Source organism: Carassius gibelio, chromosome A18, assembly GCF_023724105.1.
Source record: "Carassius gibelio isolate Cgi1373 ecotype wild population from Czech Republic chromosome A18, carGib1.2-hapl.c, whole genome shotgun sequence".
Classification (NCBI taxonomy): domain Eukaryota; kingdom Metazoa; phylum Chordata; class Actinopteri; order Cypriniformes; family Cyprinidae; genus Carassius; species Carassius gibelio.
In genome coordinates this window covers 7,356,593-7,372,339 of record NC_068388.1, presented here as the reverse complement: position 1 = coordinate 7,372,339, position 15,747 = coordinate 7,356,593, and the positions used below count along the sequence as shown (strand labels likewise).

Here is a 15,747-nt window from a genome sequence, read left to right as displayed (position 1 = left end):
ATATATGATGCAGCCGAGCAGTTAAATGAGAGCACTATGTCTCTGCCTGCGTTTTAATGGCACGGTCAGAACTCTGACCCCACATCTGAATGACTTTACAGTACTTAAAAAGACATCCTCAGACAGTGCTGATTTGTAAAGAAAGTCCTCAGGGCAAACAGTTTCGGTCATGCAGTTTTGATTACTCAAGAGACTGTTTGCAGAAAATACAATGGAGACACTCACAACAAACTTCTTTTATTGGTTTTCAGTAGAATTCAACATTGAGAGGCTTACAGAACAGCAAAACATTGAGAAAGAAATTCACATTTTGAATTATTTTGTTGCTCATTTGTTTGATTTCTACAAATATGTCTAACACATTAAAATATTAAAACGGCAGTCATTAATTAGATTTGTTTTCTATTTTTTTCTCTCAAAACATAAAAGAACTATTATTTATGGAATAATAAGGATAATCATGCATATTCTTACGGAAGTATGAGTGGCAAATATTTCAACGTTTTCTTAAACGCTTTATAATAACTATAAAGTTCTAAATGTTTTATAGGTCAGTTCATGTACATTTAAATATGAACATCTGATAACATGGCCTAAATCAAAATTTGTAATAATTTATAAATATCTGAACGAATATAAAAGATGCAATATTTTTACAGCTTTTTATTTTATTTTATTTTTAACAGTTTAATCAGGGTATAATCAGGGAAGGTTAATTAACCCTTTAACCACTCTTTGATTTATGAAAACAATTGTAGAATAGAATTGAAAGAATACACTGTTTTCACAAGCATCATAGAATACTGAGATCAATCATAGCTAGTGGGATCGTTTTTGTTTGTGTGGAAATCATATTTTCATGTAATTTAATTTCAGAGGGTTTGCTGGGCGGATCCAATTAACTACACAGCAACAGCATGAGGTCTTCTCTTTAGTAAATTTGATAAAATATATTTGAGATATCTAGTTAAAGTGCACTTTCAAATCAGTTTTAAAATAGTGTAGCCTAATGATTATAAAATAAACGTCTTATTTCGATGTAAATAATTAAAGTCAATGGATAATTATGAAAAATACATGTTAACCATTAACCGACATATCATTCATTTGGTATAGCCTATGCTTAAAAACACTAAATACTGCTGGTTGTTAATGTCCCCCCAAAAAAATGTTGTTCCCTGCTTGTGTCCATTAAAGAGTTAAGTCACATCCTTCCTTCCTGACAGTGTAAGCGGTATTGTTAATGTCCTCTTAAGTGACATATTGGCAGTGTCTCAAAACCGTATGAGCTGCCTACTTAGACTGCATTTTGGGCGTTTTGTGAGCACGGGAGTGACCGATAGGAGTAGGGTACAGGACGCGTCAGTTATTGTTTAGTTTTTTTTTTTAAATCCACACATGATGTCTTTGGTTGGTTGTGTCTCTCTTATGTCTCATAGCCATTCGCGTTGTCGAGTTTAAAGGCGTGTAATTTCTATTTACTTCTAATTTCGATTTAAAATGCTGTGTTCATCGCCAGTCCGTTTCACAACATCTAGCTGTTTTGAACGCAGCCGGACGTGTGGACGCCTCTTCACTTTTTGTGTTTTGAGGGGATCGGTTGCCGCGGACTTTTGAGTGACGTGACAAACTCGTAGCATGCGAGCGGCTAGGCGTTACTGTCCTGCTGTGCAGTTTTCCTCATCATTCCAACAGACGGGCTTTAAACAAAGACTACAGATGAACACGGAGCACCTTTGCTTTCCTCTATTCCTAATGCGAAGTGTTGTAGCTTTTGTGACTGCGCCGCACTGTTCTTTAATGGTGATACATCTGGTTGGGAGCATATAGCTATCTTTGAATAGTGTTTCAGGTTGCGTTTATAGACACACAATCTGCGCGCAAGTATGCCGAGGAGAAAACAACAGGCGCCAAAACGAGCGACAGGTAAGTTTATCTTAACTGATTTTATTAAGATGCTCGTTTGCATCTGTCCTCTTGAGTTTATTCTCTTTAAACTGTTATGTAGGCTACATTTGGTTTTTAGTGCACTGCAATTACAAACTACCATAAAGAACATTATCTGGGTTGGTCTAGGTTATATAGACTCGTAATCGTATTTGCATGGATTTTTATTTTCGTGTATAACTAATTTCCCTTTTTTCAGTGTTGATGGATACTTTTTCGCCACAAAATCCATTTTCTAAAAAGATACTTGAATACAGCTTTTGAATTATGACCATGCTTTACATTTTTAATTACAAGTCATTTTGATTGAATTTGTGTGTCTAAGGTGTAACCCTGGATACTGTAAAAAAAAAAAATAAATACTTAGACACTGAGAAAGAAAGAAAATAAAAATATATTTTAAAGAAATTTGCTGAGAGAGATCCTGAAGTCCTGTTATAAGTTATTTGACTTTTTTTTTTTTTGTTTTAATGGGGCAAAGCAGTTTTGTTTAAAAAATATTCATATTTGAAAAACTCTGTGGCATGACAAACAGCCAGGAAGCCATTTTGTTGTCATGTGACAAGAAAAACATAAACGAGAAAGGACCCATTTAGACTCTCATCTGCATATTAAGGACATTAAGTTGTTGTTCCTTTGGATATTTGTTGTGAAAAGTTTGTTGTTTGAACAGGACAAATGGACTAACCCTAATAAAACTTAATGTTTGGAACTCAACATGCATGATAGAAAAGTAGATATAAAATAAATAGTAATTATTAAAATAATTAAAAAAGATTTTTTTTAATGTGTCCTTTTTATCAGCTCAGATCTGTGTCTTTATGCATCATCACTGACACATACATACATGTAACCATTTCAGACTTTTAACTTCTGTAAAGAGATGGGAACTACTGAAACGGCATTAATGTTAACTAAAATATTATCTGTCCGCCTAATAAAATAGATCCTATGCTATGTTCTAGGGCATTTTTATATTTATAGCAGAGCTCTTTGAAACAGAGATACAAACCATTATTATATATTCTTCACTGTTCGTGTATGTGTGTGTGTGTGTGTGTGTGTGTGTGTTTGAGGCAGAGATGATGTGGAGTTTAATGGAGGGGTATGGCTTGCTCTGTTAGACTGGCCTGTCAGAACAGCTTTGTCTCATGTTGGATTTAATTGTTATCCTTGTGACAGCCTCATCCATCAAAGGCTTTAATGGTCAATCAGAGCAGGGCCATGTGAGTGCTCTCCTTCTTTTTCCCATAAGCTTGCCTGAGCTTTTATTTCATCAGTATGCTCATCCAAACTTCACTCATGGGCGCTGTGCAGAGTGGTGACCGTGTGGTTTACAAGTATGAGTTTATGGTTTACAGGTATGAACAACACATTTAGTGATGTGGTCACAGACTGAGCCACTTAAATAAGAATGTTACTTTTAACATATTGATTCTGATGCATTGTTTCTCATAGGTGATGTAAAGCTCAATCGCGATCTTGATCTTTCATTAAGACGTCTTGTAGGTGAAATGTACTCTTTCCCCATCGTTCTCTCTTGCCTTAAAGGTTTGCACAGCTCTGTGTAAATTTCTTTTTTGCTTTGATTAATTTGAGCACACCTAATTAGCTGTAAACTTGATTGATTCCTGACAGATGTAATGATTGGAGTTGACAAGCTATGCGTCTGTCTCCAAGTCATATTAGGTTTGTGCTGTCTTGATGTAATCAAGTTGATATTAGTCACTCCTGCTGGCCTTTCCTATTGCCGTAACCCAATTTAACACCTTTCCGTGACATATGAGCTTTCTGGTGTCTGTCTTGAGTCTAGACGATTCCGAATTGTTTTGAGAAGACAAACGTGTGGAGACGCAGTCCTTCTGAAATTAATATTTTCATCTGTCTTTGAACCATATTTGGAATGACAGAATAGACATCAAATCTATTTTGAGAGTTGTACTTTGCCTCAACTCTGTTAGTTAGATCTCTCTTCATCTGTGTGTGGGTGGATAATGTGAGTTAATTAGACACGCCTCCGCAAATCCCATAGGCCACCCTGGCCAAAAAGCTTCTCGCTTCTCAAACTCTTTTGGGCGCGACTCCAGGTCCTGCCTTCTCCCTCTTTCTAAGGGTAAAATTAGTCGCTGTCAGATCTAAGGTGCGAGGCAGGTCATCCGAACAAGCGGCCATCAGTCATGCATGGATGTGACGCAGGAACGGGGCTTGATTGTGGTGGTGATGAAAGGGCAGGAGGCCCACCATTCCCTAATCCCAACCAGTGTCAACATACCTCTCCAACCAGGCATGCCTGCAATCACAGCCAACACAAATCTGCTAGAACACCATTGATTTACACAGCAGCTGAGACAAAAGATCAAAGTAATCAAACACATTCCTGCGTACTTGTGCCTTGAATACATGTTAAGCGTCATCTTAATCATCATTTCACATAAAAAAATAAAAAATATATATTTCAAGGAATTAAGTTCTTGTTTACAAATATTATAAATTATTAATTCATAAATAGTTTCTGATGAGTCACGCCATATTAATTTATATTTCTTTATCATTAATGTTTTTTTATTATTATCATTTGATTTTAAGAGAATTATTGACCTTGACAGAAGTTTTTTTTTTAATAAACAGTAAAGCTAAATATTTTAATTTTACTAGAAATAATAATAAAAGATGCCATATATATCTTCTAATTAAATGTTTTCTTAATTGTGATTATAAGAACAGTTGTATCACTACATGCCCCCACAAAAACAAAACACTGACCTACTGTCCAAACTCTCATTTGAACTAGCACTCTATTGTGGTTGTAAACTTATATGAATGTTACTTTGTTGTGTTGACAATGAAGAAATCAATCTTCTGTTAAGAAGACAAGAATCCATCTCCTTTCTCATGGGAGGTGGCTTTTAGCTGGCAGTCCATTTTAGAAAAATGAGTCAGTCTGGTCCTCAGGGGTCCAGAAACCAAACCCTGGTGGAGAAGATCAGCACAATGCCAAACCGTCAATTACCCTTTCAACAGAGCCGTTAATCACACTGCCACCCTTTACTTCTGGCGTCCTGACACATGTCATCTATCACGCAGGCTTTCCGAGATGCCGAGGGAGGGAAGAAAGAAGAAATATTTTTGAGAATTAGACAGAAAAGGCTGGGAAGAGAGTTGGGAAGTCAGAGATACAGGTCAAATGTATAAAAGCAAAGTGGAGGCGGTGCTGTGTAGTGTTTGTTATTAGACTAAAATAAAGTGACACATGCGAGAAAATTTTATAAATTGTTGCACTGCTGAGTTAAGCTGTTGGGTCATAAAGCCCTGTTTGGGTAGAGACCTCAGCCAGTGACAGACAGATATATTGCGTATTGAGCAATTAAAGTAACAAATAAGTTGTAATGTAGCTTAATGCATGATCATTTTTACTTTAGGGTAAAATAGAAATAAATCAATCCATCAATCACTGACTTTATTTGTCAAGAATGCACAGTTGTGCATGCATCCTCCTTTGTGTGTGGGCATTCATGTATGTGGACATTTGTGTGTTCATAAGCGCATTCCCGTCCAAGCTTAAAATGACATGCATCACTCAAGCTCAGCTGGCCTGTAAATGAACTCTAGTGTTCTTTCCCAAAGCTCTAGCCCTGCTCCATGATGGATGCTCCTTTAAAGAAAGAGATTAATGAGAGGTAGGCGGCTTAGAGGACCATTTATCACAGTGAATATTATTTGGATGGTTGTGTAAGCCTGTAACCTGAGAGTTAGAGAGGCATAGACAGAGCACAGGGTCTTGGATGTCCTCTCTATGATAGATAGCTTTGCTTTCTCTCTGTGTTTAAGAGACACCATCTGTCCACCGGGTGGTCATTGCCGGATAAGATTGGGAGTTCAGTATTGCATTCCCAACGAATGCTTCCAGTATTCTCAGTGAACCCAATTCCTAGTTATCGGAAGCTTATTAAAGGAAGGTAACTCAGGGACAAAGCCTTGCTTGAAAGGTTGGGGGTGGGTGGGTTACAGTCTGGGTTTTTTTGATGTTGGTTTTTGCCCCCAACCTCCCCCACCTTGTCCCTGCAGAGTAGAATTATGAGTACCATCCATCTCGTGGAGTTCTTTGATGCTGGGCCATCATCTCAGCAGCTGCTGGCTTAGATACACATAGAATTGTTGCCAGTCACTCTTGGCAGCTGAGGCACATCAGACACACTGTTGTCAAGGGGGAAAAGGAATCAAAGGCACACGGAGTGATAATTAGAGAGACATCTACCCTGATTTGCTTTCCCACATTTACTGTAAATGGTCAGTTTTAAGTTTCTCTAACAGAGAAAGAGAAACAATACAGAAAAGGAAGAACACGCTAATGTTTGGCATGGGGCATCTCAACATGTTGCCTGAACGCTGATTTATTTTGGTCAAAGTGTCATGTGTTGCACAAAAGCATGGCCTCGAGCAAGAATAAATCTCAGTCAACCTCAATCTGTATCTTGCTATGAGGTTGTGTGTGAGTCATGTGAGTTCTAAGGATGAAAAGCCCACAGTATTTATGAACCGCAAAATATTAAGTTGAGCAATCATCTTATTGGTTACTATTGCAAAGTTACCTAACAAGAACAGTGTATAGTGGTTAAATGCAGTGATGTCAAGATGAGCTACCTGATTTTCACTTTATGTAAAAATATGATGAACGAGATAGTTTAGAGGATCACACTAGATGAGATTTACAAAATATGCCAACTTTGAACTATAATCATGTACAGTCTTAAAGTATGCAATTATGCATGCACATTAAACAAATGTTATTATGTATAGAACTTTGTTTCAATTTAAGTGTCATTGGTGCTGTTTTTGTCTATAAGGTGGAGGGGGTTAATGATTGATCATATGGAGACAAATATAGTTATATATATAGTAAATATAGTTACATTAATCACATTAGGCAAGTGCCACTTAAGTCTCCTGGATTTTTGTTCTGCTAGAGCTCATTGCACACATCACATTTTATTAGTTTAATTAATCACCCAGGCTGTCAATCAAGCCTTTTGAGAATAACTGGTTATGGTAGGTGCCTCCTGAGATGGATTATAAATCATTCAAGGTTAAAGATTGTGTTCAAATTTCATGGGCTTGGGACTTGGTACACACATACACATTTGTGAGTGTATATGGTTTCTTCTTAGGTTACATTCTGAGGAGTATCTTCTGAACATTTCCACCCACAAAAAAACAAAACAAAAAAAACAAACAGAAAAAAAAGTAAACACTTGTAGTTTTTGGCATTTGTGCGAGAAAAAAGCTATTTGCCATTGTGGACCCTCAGTGTGTTAGCATAATTGTCTCAGGGATATGAGAGGGCAGGAAAATGATCGTGTCATTGTAGTTACACCTGGTTCACCCTCTTTACGAGCTGCTTTGGAGTTCATGCCAAATCAGGCCGTTCAAATGACATCTTTTGATCAAGGCTGTCAGGCATGATCAGAGGAGATTGGCAAGTAATGGATACCTAGTGACAATCCAAATCTACAGAGGGGATAAGACTGGCCTGCACCTGCCAGTTATCCTTTAGAGACCCAATCCTGCAGTCCGCTTGGCTGACAGCCAGTGAGAGGCTAAATAAGAGAAGCGCAGGTTTGTGAGATTGTGTATTATCATTTGAAATGAGAGCTATTTGTGTTTTAACGTTCTTGTCAAGACTGTGGTGGATCTTGTAAGAGAGAGAAAGGAAGAGAGACCATGCGTCAATGCATTTGAATCACACATGTGGCGGCACTCCATGTTAGCTTGTAATGCAAGGCCTGCTGTATTTTCAAACATCTATCATGTCAAGCGTTTTCCTTTTGACATGGGCAACATAATCACAAATGTACACACAAACAAGAGTGAATAGAGTGGAACAGATACTGGGGGGGGGGGGGGGGGGGTATGGCTTTCAAGGGGGCATTTGTTCCACTTACGGAGTCAGAGTGACAGTGTCAAACTAGCAGGGGACAGGCTGTCAGGAGACTGGATCGTCAGTCCCGGAGGACAGTGGTGGGTGGGCTCTTTTGAGGGTGTGAGGGCAGCTGGCAGAGAGAAGGGCGACCGTGTCCCCTTGGATCTGTCATCTGGAGGTGCTCGAGCAGACACCTTTCTCGCAACACTTCACCTGTCCAAGGTGAACAGTCGTCAGGTGGGATTCAAAGTGACAGGTGGCTTATGTGCCGCCATCTTATGCCATTCCCCTTAACCTCTCAATCTATCTGTCCACCTTTTCCCTTTATCTTTTTGTCTCTTCATATGTGCACAGGTGTGTTGAAATGTGGACATGTGGAGAAGCGAGCCAAATGGCAGCAGGTGCAGCCTCTTGTAAATGGCCTGATTATGTGCTTAATAGTAAACAAATATATAAAATTCTTTGATGTTCATAGACTGTACCAGACTAGTTCCCAATCGTAGTTATAGAACAAATCTAGGTTATAGAACTAATCTTGGTCCTCTGAAAGTTGTTTGTGGATTTTCAAGTGCTTATGTGCCATTCAGAATTGAATAAATGCCTTTTAGATTCCAATTACATTACAGAAATTGATTTGCATTTGAATTGTGGTAGACAACAGGATACATAATTGCAATTCAAATGTGAACACAAGACTTTGACTTTTGTTAGCCAGGGTGGAGGAACACTTCATTTCCCAGGATGATTTGCCTGTATTGAACAATTCCATTTCAACCTCTGGTGGGATGTGGCCCATTCACTTTATTTTCTAGAAGATAATCATTAGGCTAAATTATTGTTTTGTTTGTTTACCTCATTCAGTGCAATTTATGTGGCATTAATTATTTTCTTTTTTCTCCCCTCTAGTTTATGATTCAGAGAATGTTAAGGAAACCACCACACAGACTGAAAGCACTGGAAGTGATTGCGCAGTGACCAAGAAGAAACTGCACTGTGAAACTGATTTGGGAGAAGACTTCAATAACCTAGTGGATAAACAAGATTCCCCCACTCCTGAGGTGTCAGGTCATGATGTTGACAGTGAATCTCAAATAAGTGAATCTAGTGACCCAACGTCAGATTCAGACAGCACCCTGATCAAAAATGAGGAGGCCACAACAGACTTTCTAAAAGACCATTTTGTGGACTCAGCATGTATTACAGACAGCCTAGAACAGATGAAGGCTGTTTACAAAAGCTTCCTTAATAATCCCTACTGGTCCTTTTTGAGCTTGAATTCCCCTAAAGCACATGGAGACGAACTGCCGGCCAGTAGCAGTGGTAGCAGTAGCAGCAACAGCAGTCCTGGACGCAACAGCTATGACTGGCATCAGTCTGCTATCGCAAAGACACTCCAACAGGTCTCTCAGAAACAACCTGCTGCACTTGAACCAAGTATTTTCAAGCACCGCCAAAGTACTAAACTCTACGGATCCATCTTTACCGGTGCTAGCAAGTTCCAATGCAAAAGCTGCAGTGCATCTTATGACACACTGCTTGATCTCACAGTTCACATGAATGAAACAGACCACTACCGTGATGATAACCTTGAAAGTGCTAGTAAGGGTGCCAAGTCATGGTCCAAGCCACGTAAGCGCTCTCTTTTAGAGATGGAGGGAAAGGAAGATGCTCAGAAAGTCCTACGCTGTATGTACTGTGGACACTCTTTTGAATCCTTGCAAGACCTAAGCGTGCACATGATAAAGACTAAGCATTACCAGAAGGTTCCTCTGAGAGAGCCAAGAACAGCAATTTCTGCTAAAATTGTGTCTTCATTCAGGAAGAGGGTTCCAGTGGAGCTGGGTGTTGCAAAATCTTTGCACACCGCAGAACAGACAAAAAGTCCCAACGGAGACCAGGCCAAAGATATTTTTCAGATGTATTCTGAACAAACCAACAAAGATGACTTGACAGATCAGAAGACAACCCGTGATGTACAGTTCAAGTCCGAGAACCTCAAATGTATGGAGTGTGGAATTTCACATGACTCTGTGCAGCAGTTGAGTGCTCATATGATGTTGACCGGCCACTTTGTTAAAGTCACCCAAACATTGCAAAAGACAGAGAAGCCTCCTCATCACAAAAGTAAGCCTGTGAAGTCTAAGTCTGGTACACCATGTTCTTCCCCTCTCTTAGCCACAGGAATCTTGGAGTCATCGTCCCTCCCATCCGTAAGAACTAGGGGCAAGAACAAGTCACAAGAAATTACTTCTCAGAAAGATAGCGTTTGCAAGGAGTCTGCAAATATAAATGAAGTTAAGCAGAAATTCAGCATATCATCAAAGTCTGATTACCTAACTGAAGATGATCTAAAAGAGAGTCCTAAAATGGATTTTGATATTCTAAAGTCATTGGAAAATACAGTAACATCGGCCATTAACAAAGCTCAGAGGGGTGCCCCGAGCTGGGGCGGTTACCAGAGCATTCATGCAGCTTATCAGTTACAAAACCAACTGAAACCTGCTCTAAACAACTCCGGCTTTATTACTTCTTTAAAACAATCAGCTGGTAGTCAGGAAGGCCAGCCCGTAGACAAAAGTCATTTGATCCCTCCAAGCACTCCATCAAGATCTTCCACAGTTAATTTCCAGGAGGTGGACAAGCTGGAAAATAAAGTAACAGAAGAGTCTTTTGAAGTAGACAGTCAATTTAATGACTTGAATAGGCAGGGATCCTCACACCGGCAGCTGCTGAATTCTAAAGGGATATCGCTAATGTCAAAATCTCCAAGTCATGAGAGCGTGGTAACATCTATGAGCGATGTCTCTGAGTGTAACACAAACAAAAAGGAAATTCAGATGCAGACACAAGATTTAAGAACTCACCTCACCTCCACTTCAGATCTGTATGATGATGGTGGTCTACTCTCTGCTCTCCCTGAGCCAAAACAACCCTCTGTCAGTCCTCTAAGTGCCCTTCAGTCTGTTATGAACCTCCATCTGGGTAAAGCTGCCAAACCAGTAAGATCTGTCCAGGACCCTATGAGTATGCTTCTTAGGATGAGCAACAGCATGGCTGAAAGGGCCGCTCTTGCCGGTCCATCTGGACACTCGGCAAAACGTAGCCAGTTGCATTCTGACTGTCATGAAATTTGTGGAGACCAACCGATAGACTTGTCCAAAGGAAAAAGTGAACAGGGTCTCAAAGCTGCCGCTCTCCCAGGCAAAGCTTTGAGTTCCTGTGTTTCTGATGCATCTGTGAGTGAATCAACTAGTTCCAAAATCGTAACACCAGTGAGTCCTTTGCGTGAAAATGCCCTCTCTGACATATCAGACATGCTGCGCAATCTCTCAGACTCTCAAGTTTTGAAGTCCTCGACACTTCTATGTAGGCCAGAGCAGTCAGAAATCGAGGGTTCCCATACTTCAGATGAGGCAGAGGATACATCCGTGATGCATAAACGTAAGGGAAGGCAGTCGCACTGGAAACCCCAGCACTTGCTGATTTTGCAAGCTCAGTTCGCATCCTGCCTCAGGCAGACAGCTGATGGAAAGTATGTGATATCAGACTTGAGCTCCCAGGAAAGGATGGTCATATCACATATAACAGGTCTATCAATGACAACCATCAGCCACTGGCTGGCCAATGTGAAATATCAGCTCAGACGAACAGGCAGAACAAAGTTCATAAAGAATGTTGACTCAGGACACCCAGTTTTCTACTGTAGTGAATGTGCAACACAGTTCCAAGCTCGTTCTACTTACATATGTCACCTTGAGTCCCACCTTGGGTTTAAAATAAAAGACTTGGTCAAACTTACTTCTAAGGATCTAAACCAGAGGATTACAAAGAATTCTAAAAGCCCTCCCATAAAACCCATGATTCCCGCTGTACTGCCAGCTAGAGGATATCAGGAGCAATTGCCACCAGTGCCAGTGCTGTAACATACATAAAAACATATAAAACAATACATTTAACATGGTATGGCAGGAAATGTATTGTACTCCAAGTTGAGAACAGACAGTAGGATTCATACACCATTACTTATATATTGTTGCATTAACAAACACAATTGGCCTTGTAGGTTAAGCTTTTCGATCATGGATATTGTAATGGTCATTTAACTTTAAAAACCTGTTTAAAGTTAAGGTGGCTTTCACCAGCTTTACCAAGTAGATACACAGTATAAGAAATCTATTATATATATAAAACTGTCTTAATATTTTGAACATTCTTGAATGCTCATGATGAACAGCTTTTGGGGGGAAGTTTCTGTTCTGATTAGAGAAGAATGTACATTGTACATAGATAAACTATGTTATGTTATGCATATCTTCTAAAATATGGCTTTGAAATTATTGCCTGTGCTTAATACGTAGTGTGTTTGTGCTTAATCTGATTTATTTATAGATATGTCTAAAGAACTGTATATATTTTAATTGTCTTAAACATTTTTACAGTTTTGTCAATGTAAATTGCCTTGACTTGTTATTTTTTACATATATTTTGTTTTCTCCAAATATTTGTATCACCTGTTCATTTTTATTCTAGCCAGATTTGTTCAGGCTATTTAGCCAGACATTTTTGACACTTTTTTATTTATTTACATCAATTTTATTGAATGTTAATACATTGAATGAGGCATGCCATCTATATGTGTATATGTAAATGAAAAAAAAGAAATCTGTCATGGGCTCAGAATCAGTAATCTTTTTAAAGAAAAAAATGCAATTAGGAAAAAAAACAAAGCCTCTTTGTCTTTTTTTTTTTTTCAAATAGATTTCACATTTAATATTTTTAAACTGCATAATTTCAACCTAATATCAGTATTCTAATAAAACCATTTTTTTTATTAGTCATCCAAAATAGTCCAAAAACACTTTTTGTCCCAAGAATGCATACTTATGTCTGTATTGACTCTTTGTCATCTTGTGTCTTTTTGTTTTGTTCGTTTGGTACCGTGAATTCAGTGGGGTAGTCACGCCTCGGTGGTAATAAAATAAGAGAGAGAAAGAGAAAGAAGTGCTCCCTGTCAGAGTCGCATCAGCCTATGTCATCGCTCTAATGAATATCATCTAAATTGCTTTGTGTATCTGAACAGTTTGGATGTCAATCTAATTTGAGTGCATGCACTGATGGGAAGGGGCCCAGACTAATGAGAAGAGTGCTACGTTTGATAGTGCAATAAGCTTCAACCTGATCAGACAAGTTTGAACAGGAATTCTGACACATGTGTCGATCCAAAAAAAAAGAAAAGTTGACGTGAAAACAGTAGCTTGAATTTGATGAGAAATTCTGTACTGATTGTACTGGCGTCATCCTTATTTCTTGTCTGAAAGCTTGTCAGACGTTAAAAACTATAGCATATAGGTCAGAACCTGAAAAAGGGACATATCTCAAACATACATTTTTATAAATATCTCAACATTGAACCTTGTAAAGCTGAGTTCCATTTTAGTATAAATTGTAGTGTTGCTTTAGAGTCAATTTTAACTAGAAAATAAATTGTTTACTGAGCTAGCACAATCTTCATCTCATCATGGCCTCTTGGAAGTTATGTTCACCCAGAACTTGAGTGTCAGTTCATATTGTGACCAGCCCTGAGTTGACGTGACAGTGTATGACAGCTCCAGAGCACTCATGGGACAGAATCGAGGTAGCTGCCCACTGAGTCCACAATGACTGAATTATTCTCAGCACAAGGGTACGGGTTAAGGTCATTTTACTTTTCTTAAAGCATGGGAAAATTGTCATACTGCTGAAGTACAGTCAGTTTTAATTATGCTGGACAACATTTATGCTTAAATGTTTTAAAATATTATTTAAATGTGATATTGCTTTAGTCATGGAAGGTCATAAGTTATAAATTTACGCAGTATGAAGAACTATGGTGCATTACATCAATTTCATCCATCTGCCTAATAAACTTAACTAAAGAATGTTGTTACGAGTCCAAAATATTTAACAGCCGGACAGGGAATATTTTCAGCAGCTGAATTTCTATTCACTAACATTTCCCTAAACAGCTGTCAAGAGCATTTTGGCATGATATCACAGATTTGCAAAAGACACTCGTTTCAGGGCATTACACCATACATTGTTAATTTAATGCATGATGACACGACCAATTATAGTTAGCTACACGCTCAAATAGCATGTCAAAAGCTGTGTATCAATCCATTTGATCCTGTTTTCCAACACCTTAAGTGATACCTTAAGCAACATTTCTGACTAGGAGCGAAGTGCTGACCAAGTAAAACGCTTGAGAGGAACACACTAGCTGATCTAGCTATATTTGCAAGAAAAGTAATGTCTAAAACAAGATCTGTTGGTGTATAAATAAGAGCACATATTTCATTTTTATACACTAGAGTGTACCAAACAACCGTCAAGAGAACCCAAGTTGGAAATCTTACTGAGCAGTAGTTTTTATATTCATCCAGTTTCTTTTTATTATTATTATTATTTCTTACCTCTCTTGACAGAGTTTAGCAAGAATTTTTCTATTCAATATGAGGTTTTGTAGGGTGGCATATGTGACCCTTTAAACCTGGAAATAAATACAAAATTGCAAAATAGTTCAAACTTTGAAAATGAACAATAAATATTAAAGATTATAATTTCATGACATTTAACAGAATAGTATTTACTAGTAGTCTCAAAACAAATGTTTTTTTTTTTTTTTGTCTATCTTTTTTCACTTCAACTGACCTCATTTTTGTCACGATTTCAGAAAGAAGCCGTGCATTGTAGCATGCTAGCTCTCTACCGTCGCCAGAGTTTGTCTGACATGGTGGCATGGCTTCTGACATTGTGTATTCAGAATGAACTGACAAGGCATCCACTCATGGAAATGTGGTAATGGTCTCGTCCCTGTCCATCGTCCGTCTCCGCATGTCTCAGCCATATGCATAGGTGGCGTTTAGATGCGACGTCCCAGAAATGCATGAGCTGAGTGCTTCATGCGACCTCCTGGACCGCGGTAGCCATCCAGAGATGGCAGGGGACACAATTCAGTATGACACTCCTGGTTGGAGCTGCCAAACTGCCACTTCCTGTCCTCTTTATTCACACGTTGAGGGAGATGAAATACAGTGTTTTGAAAATCACTGATCAGACATCTGTCTGCTTGTCTGGCCTTTCTGTTTGACTGCCATGATGTTTGGCCACCTCTCATTCAACGTCAGTGCCAGCTCTGATCTGCATTACAGAGCAGCAGATACCAGCCATGTGCTACTGCATTTAATGGCCAACTCAGCCATTTCTATACTAATTAAGCAAGTTTTTCTTTTTTTAAAGAACAAATTAATTAATTTTATTTCCTAGAGTCAATGATTGTTTAATTCTGAGAAACGGATGTAACATCAAGGTCTAGTGGTAAAGTAATTTGCATTATAAAGCTTCACTTTAAAATCTGTCTAAACCAGTAGGAACCATGACTTTAGTCAGATTATACGATATACTGAATTTAAAGAGGCTGTGAGGGATAGACTTGGGTCTGTTCACACAGAATGTGATTTTCCATTCCACTACACTTAAAGGGATATTCCACCCCAAAATTACAATTTTGTCGTTAATCCCAACCCCATGTCGTTCCAATCCCGTAAAAGCTTTGTTCAACTTTAAAACACAATTTAAGATATTTTGGATGAAAACCAGGAGGCTTGAGACTGTTCCATTGACTGACAAGTAAATTATAATATCAAGGTCCAGAAAAGTGTGAAAGACATTGTCAGAATAGTCTATCTCATCTGCCATCAGTGGTTCAACCGTAACATTATGAAGCGACGAGAATAATTTTTGTACATGAAAGAACAAAAAAAAAAAAAAAAAAAAAAAACTTTATTCAACAATTCGTCTTCTCTGTGTCTCTCTGCATCACTGTAGCAGCATTTTGGAGAACA

At 38.6% G+C, this 15,747-nt stretch overlaps 1 protein-coding gene across 1 annotated transcript; it reads left to right on the top strand.

Annotated features, from left to right (window-relative positions):
• The first annotated feature begins 1,267 nt into the window (after positions 1-1,267).
• Positions 1,268-13,786, top strand: LOC127933856 (teashirt homolog 3). Its single transcript, XM_052530881.1, has 2 exons — positions 1,268-1,926; positions 8,771-13,786. Exons 1-2 carry the CDS (start codon positions 1,887-1,889, stop codon positions 11,785-11,787), a joined length of 3,057 nt encoding a protein of 1,018 aa, XP_052386841.1. The 5' UTR covers positions 1,268-1,886; the 3' UTR covers positions 11,788-13,786.
• Positions 13,787-15,747: the final 1,961 nt, after the last annotated feature.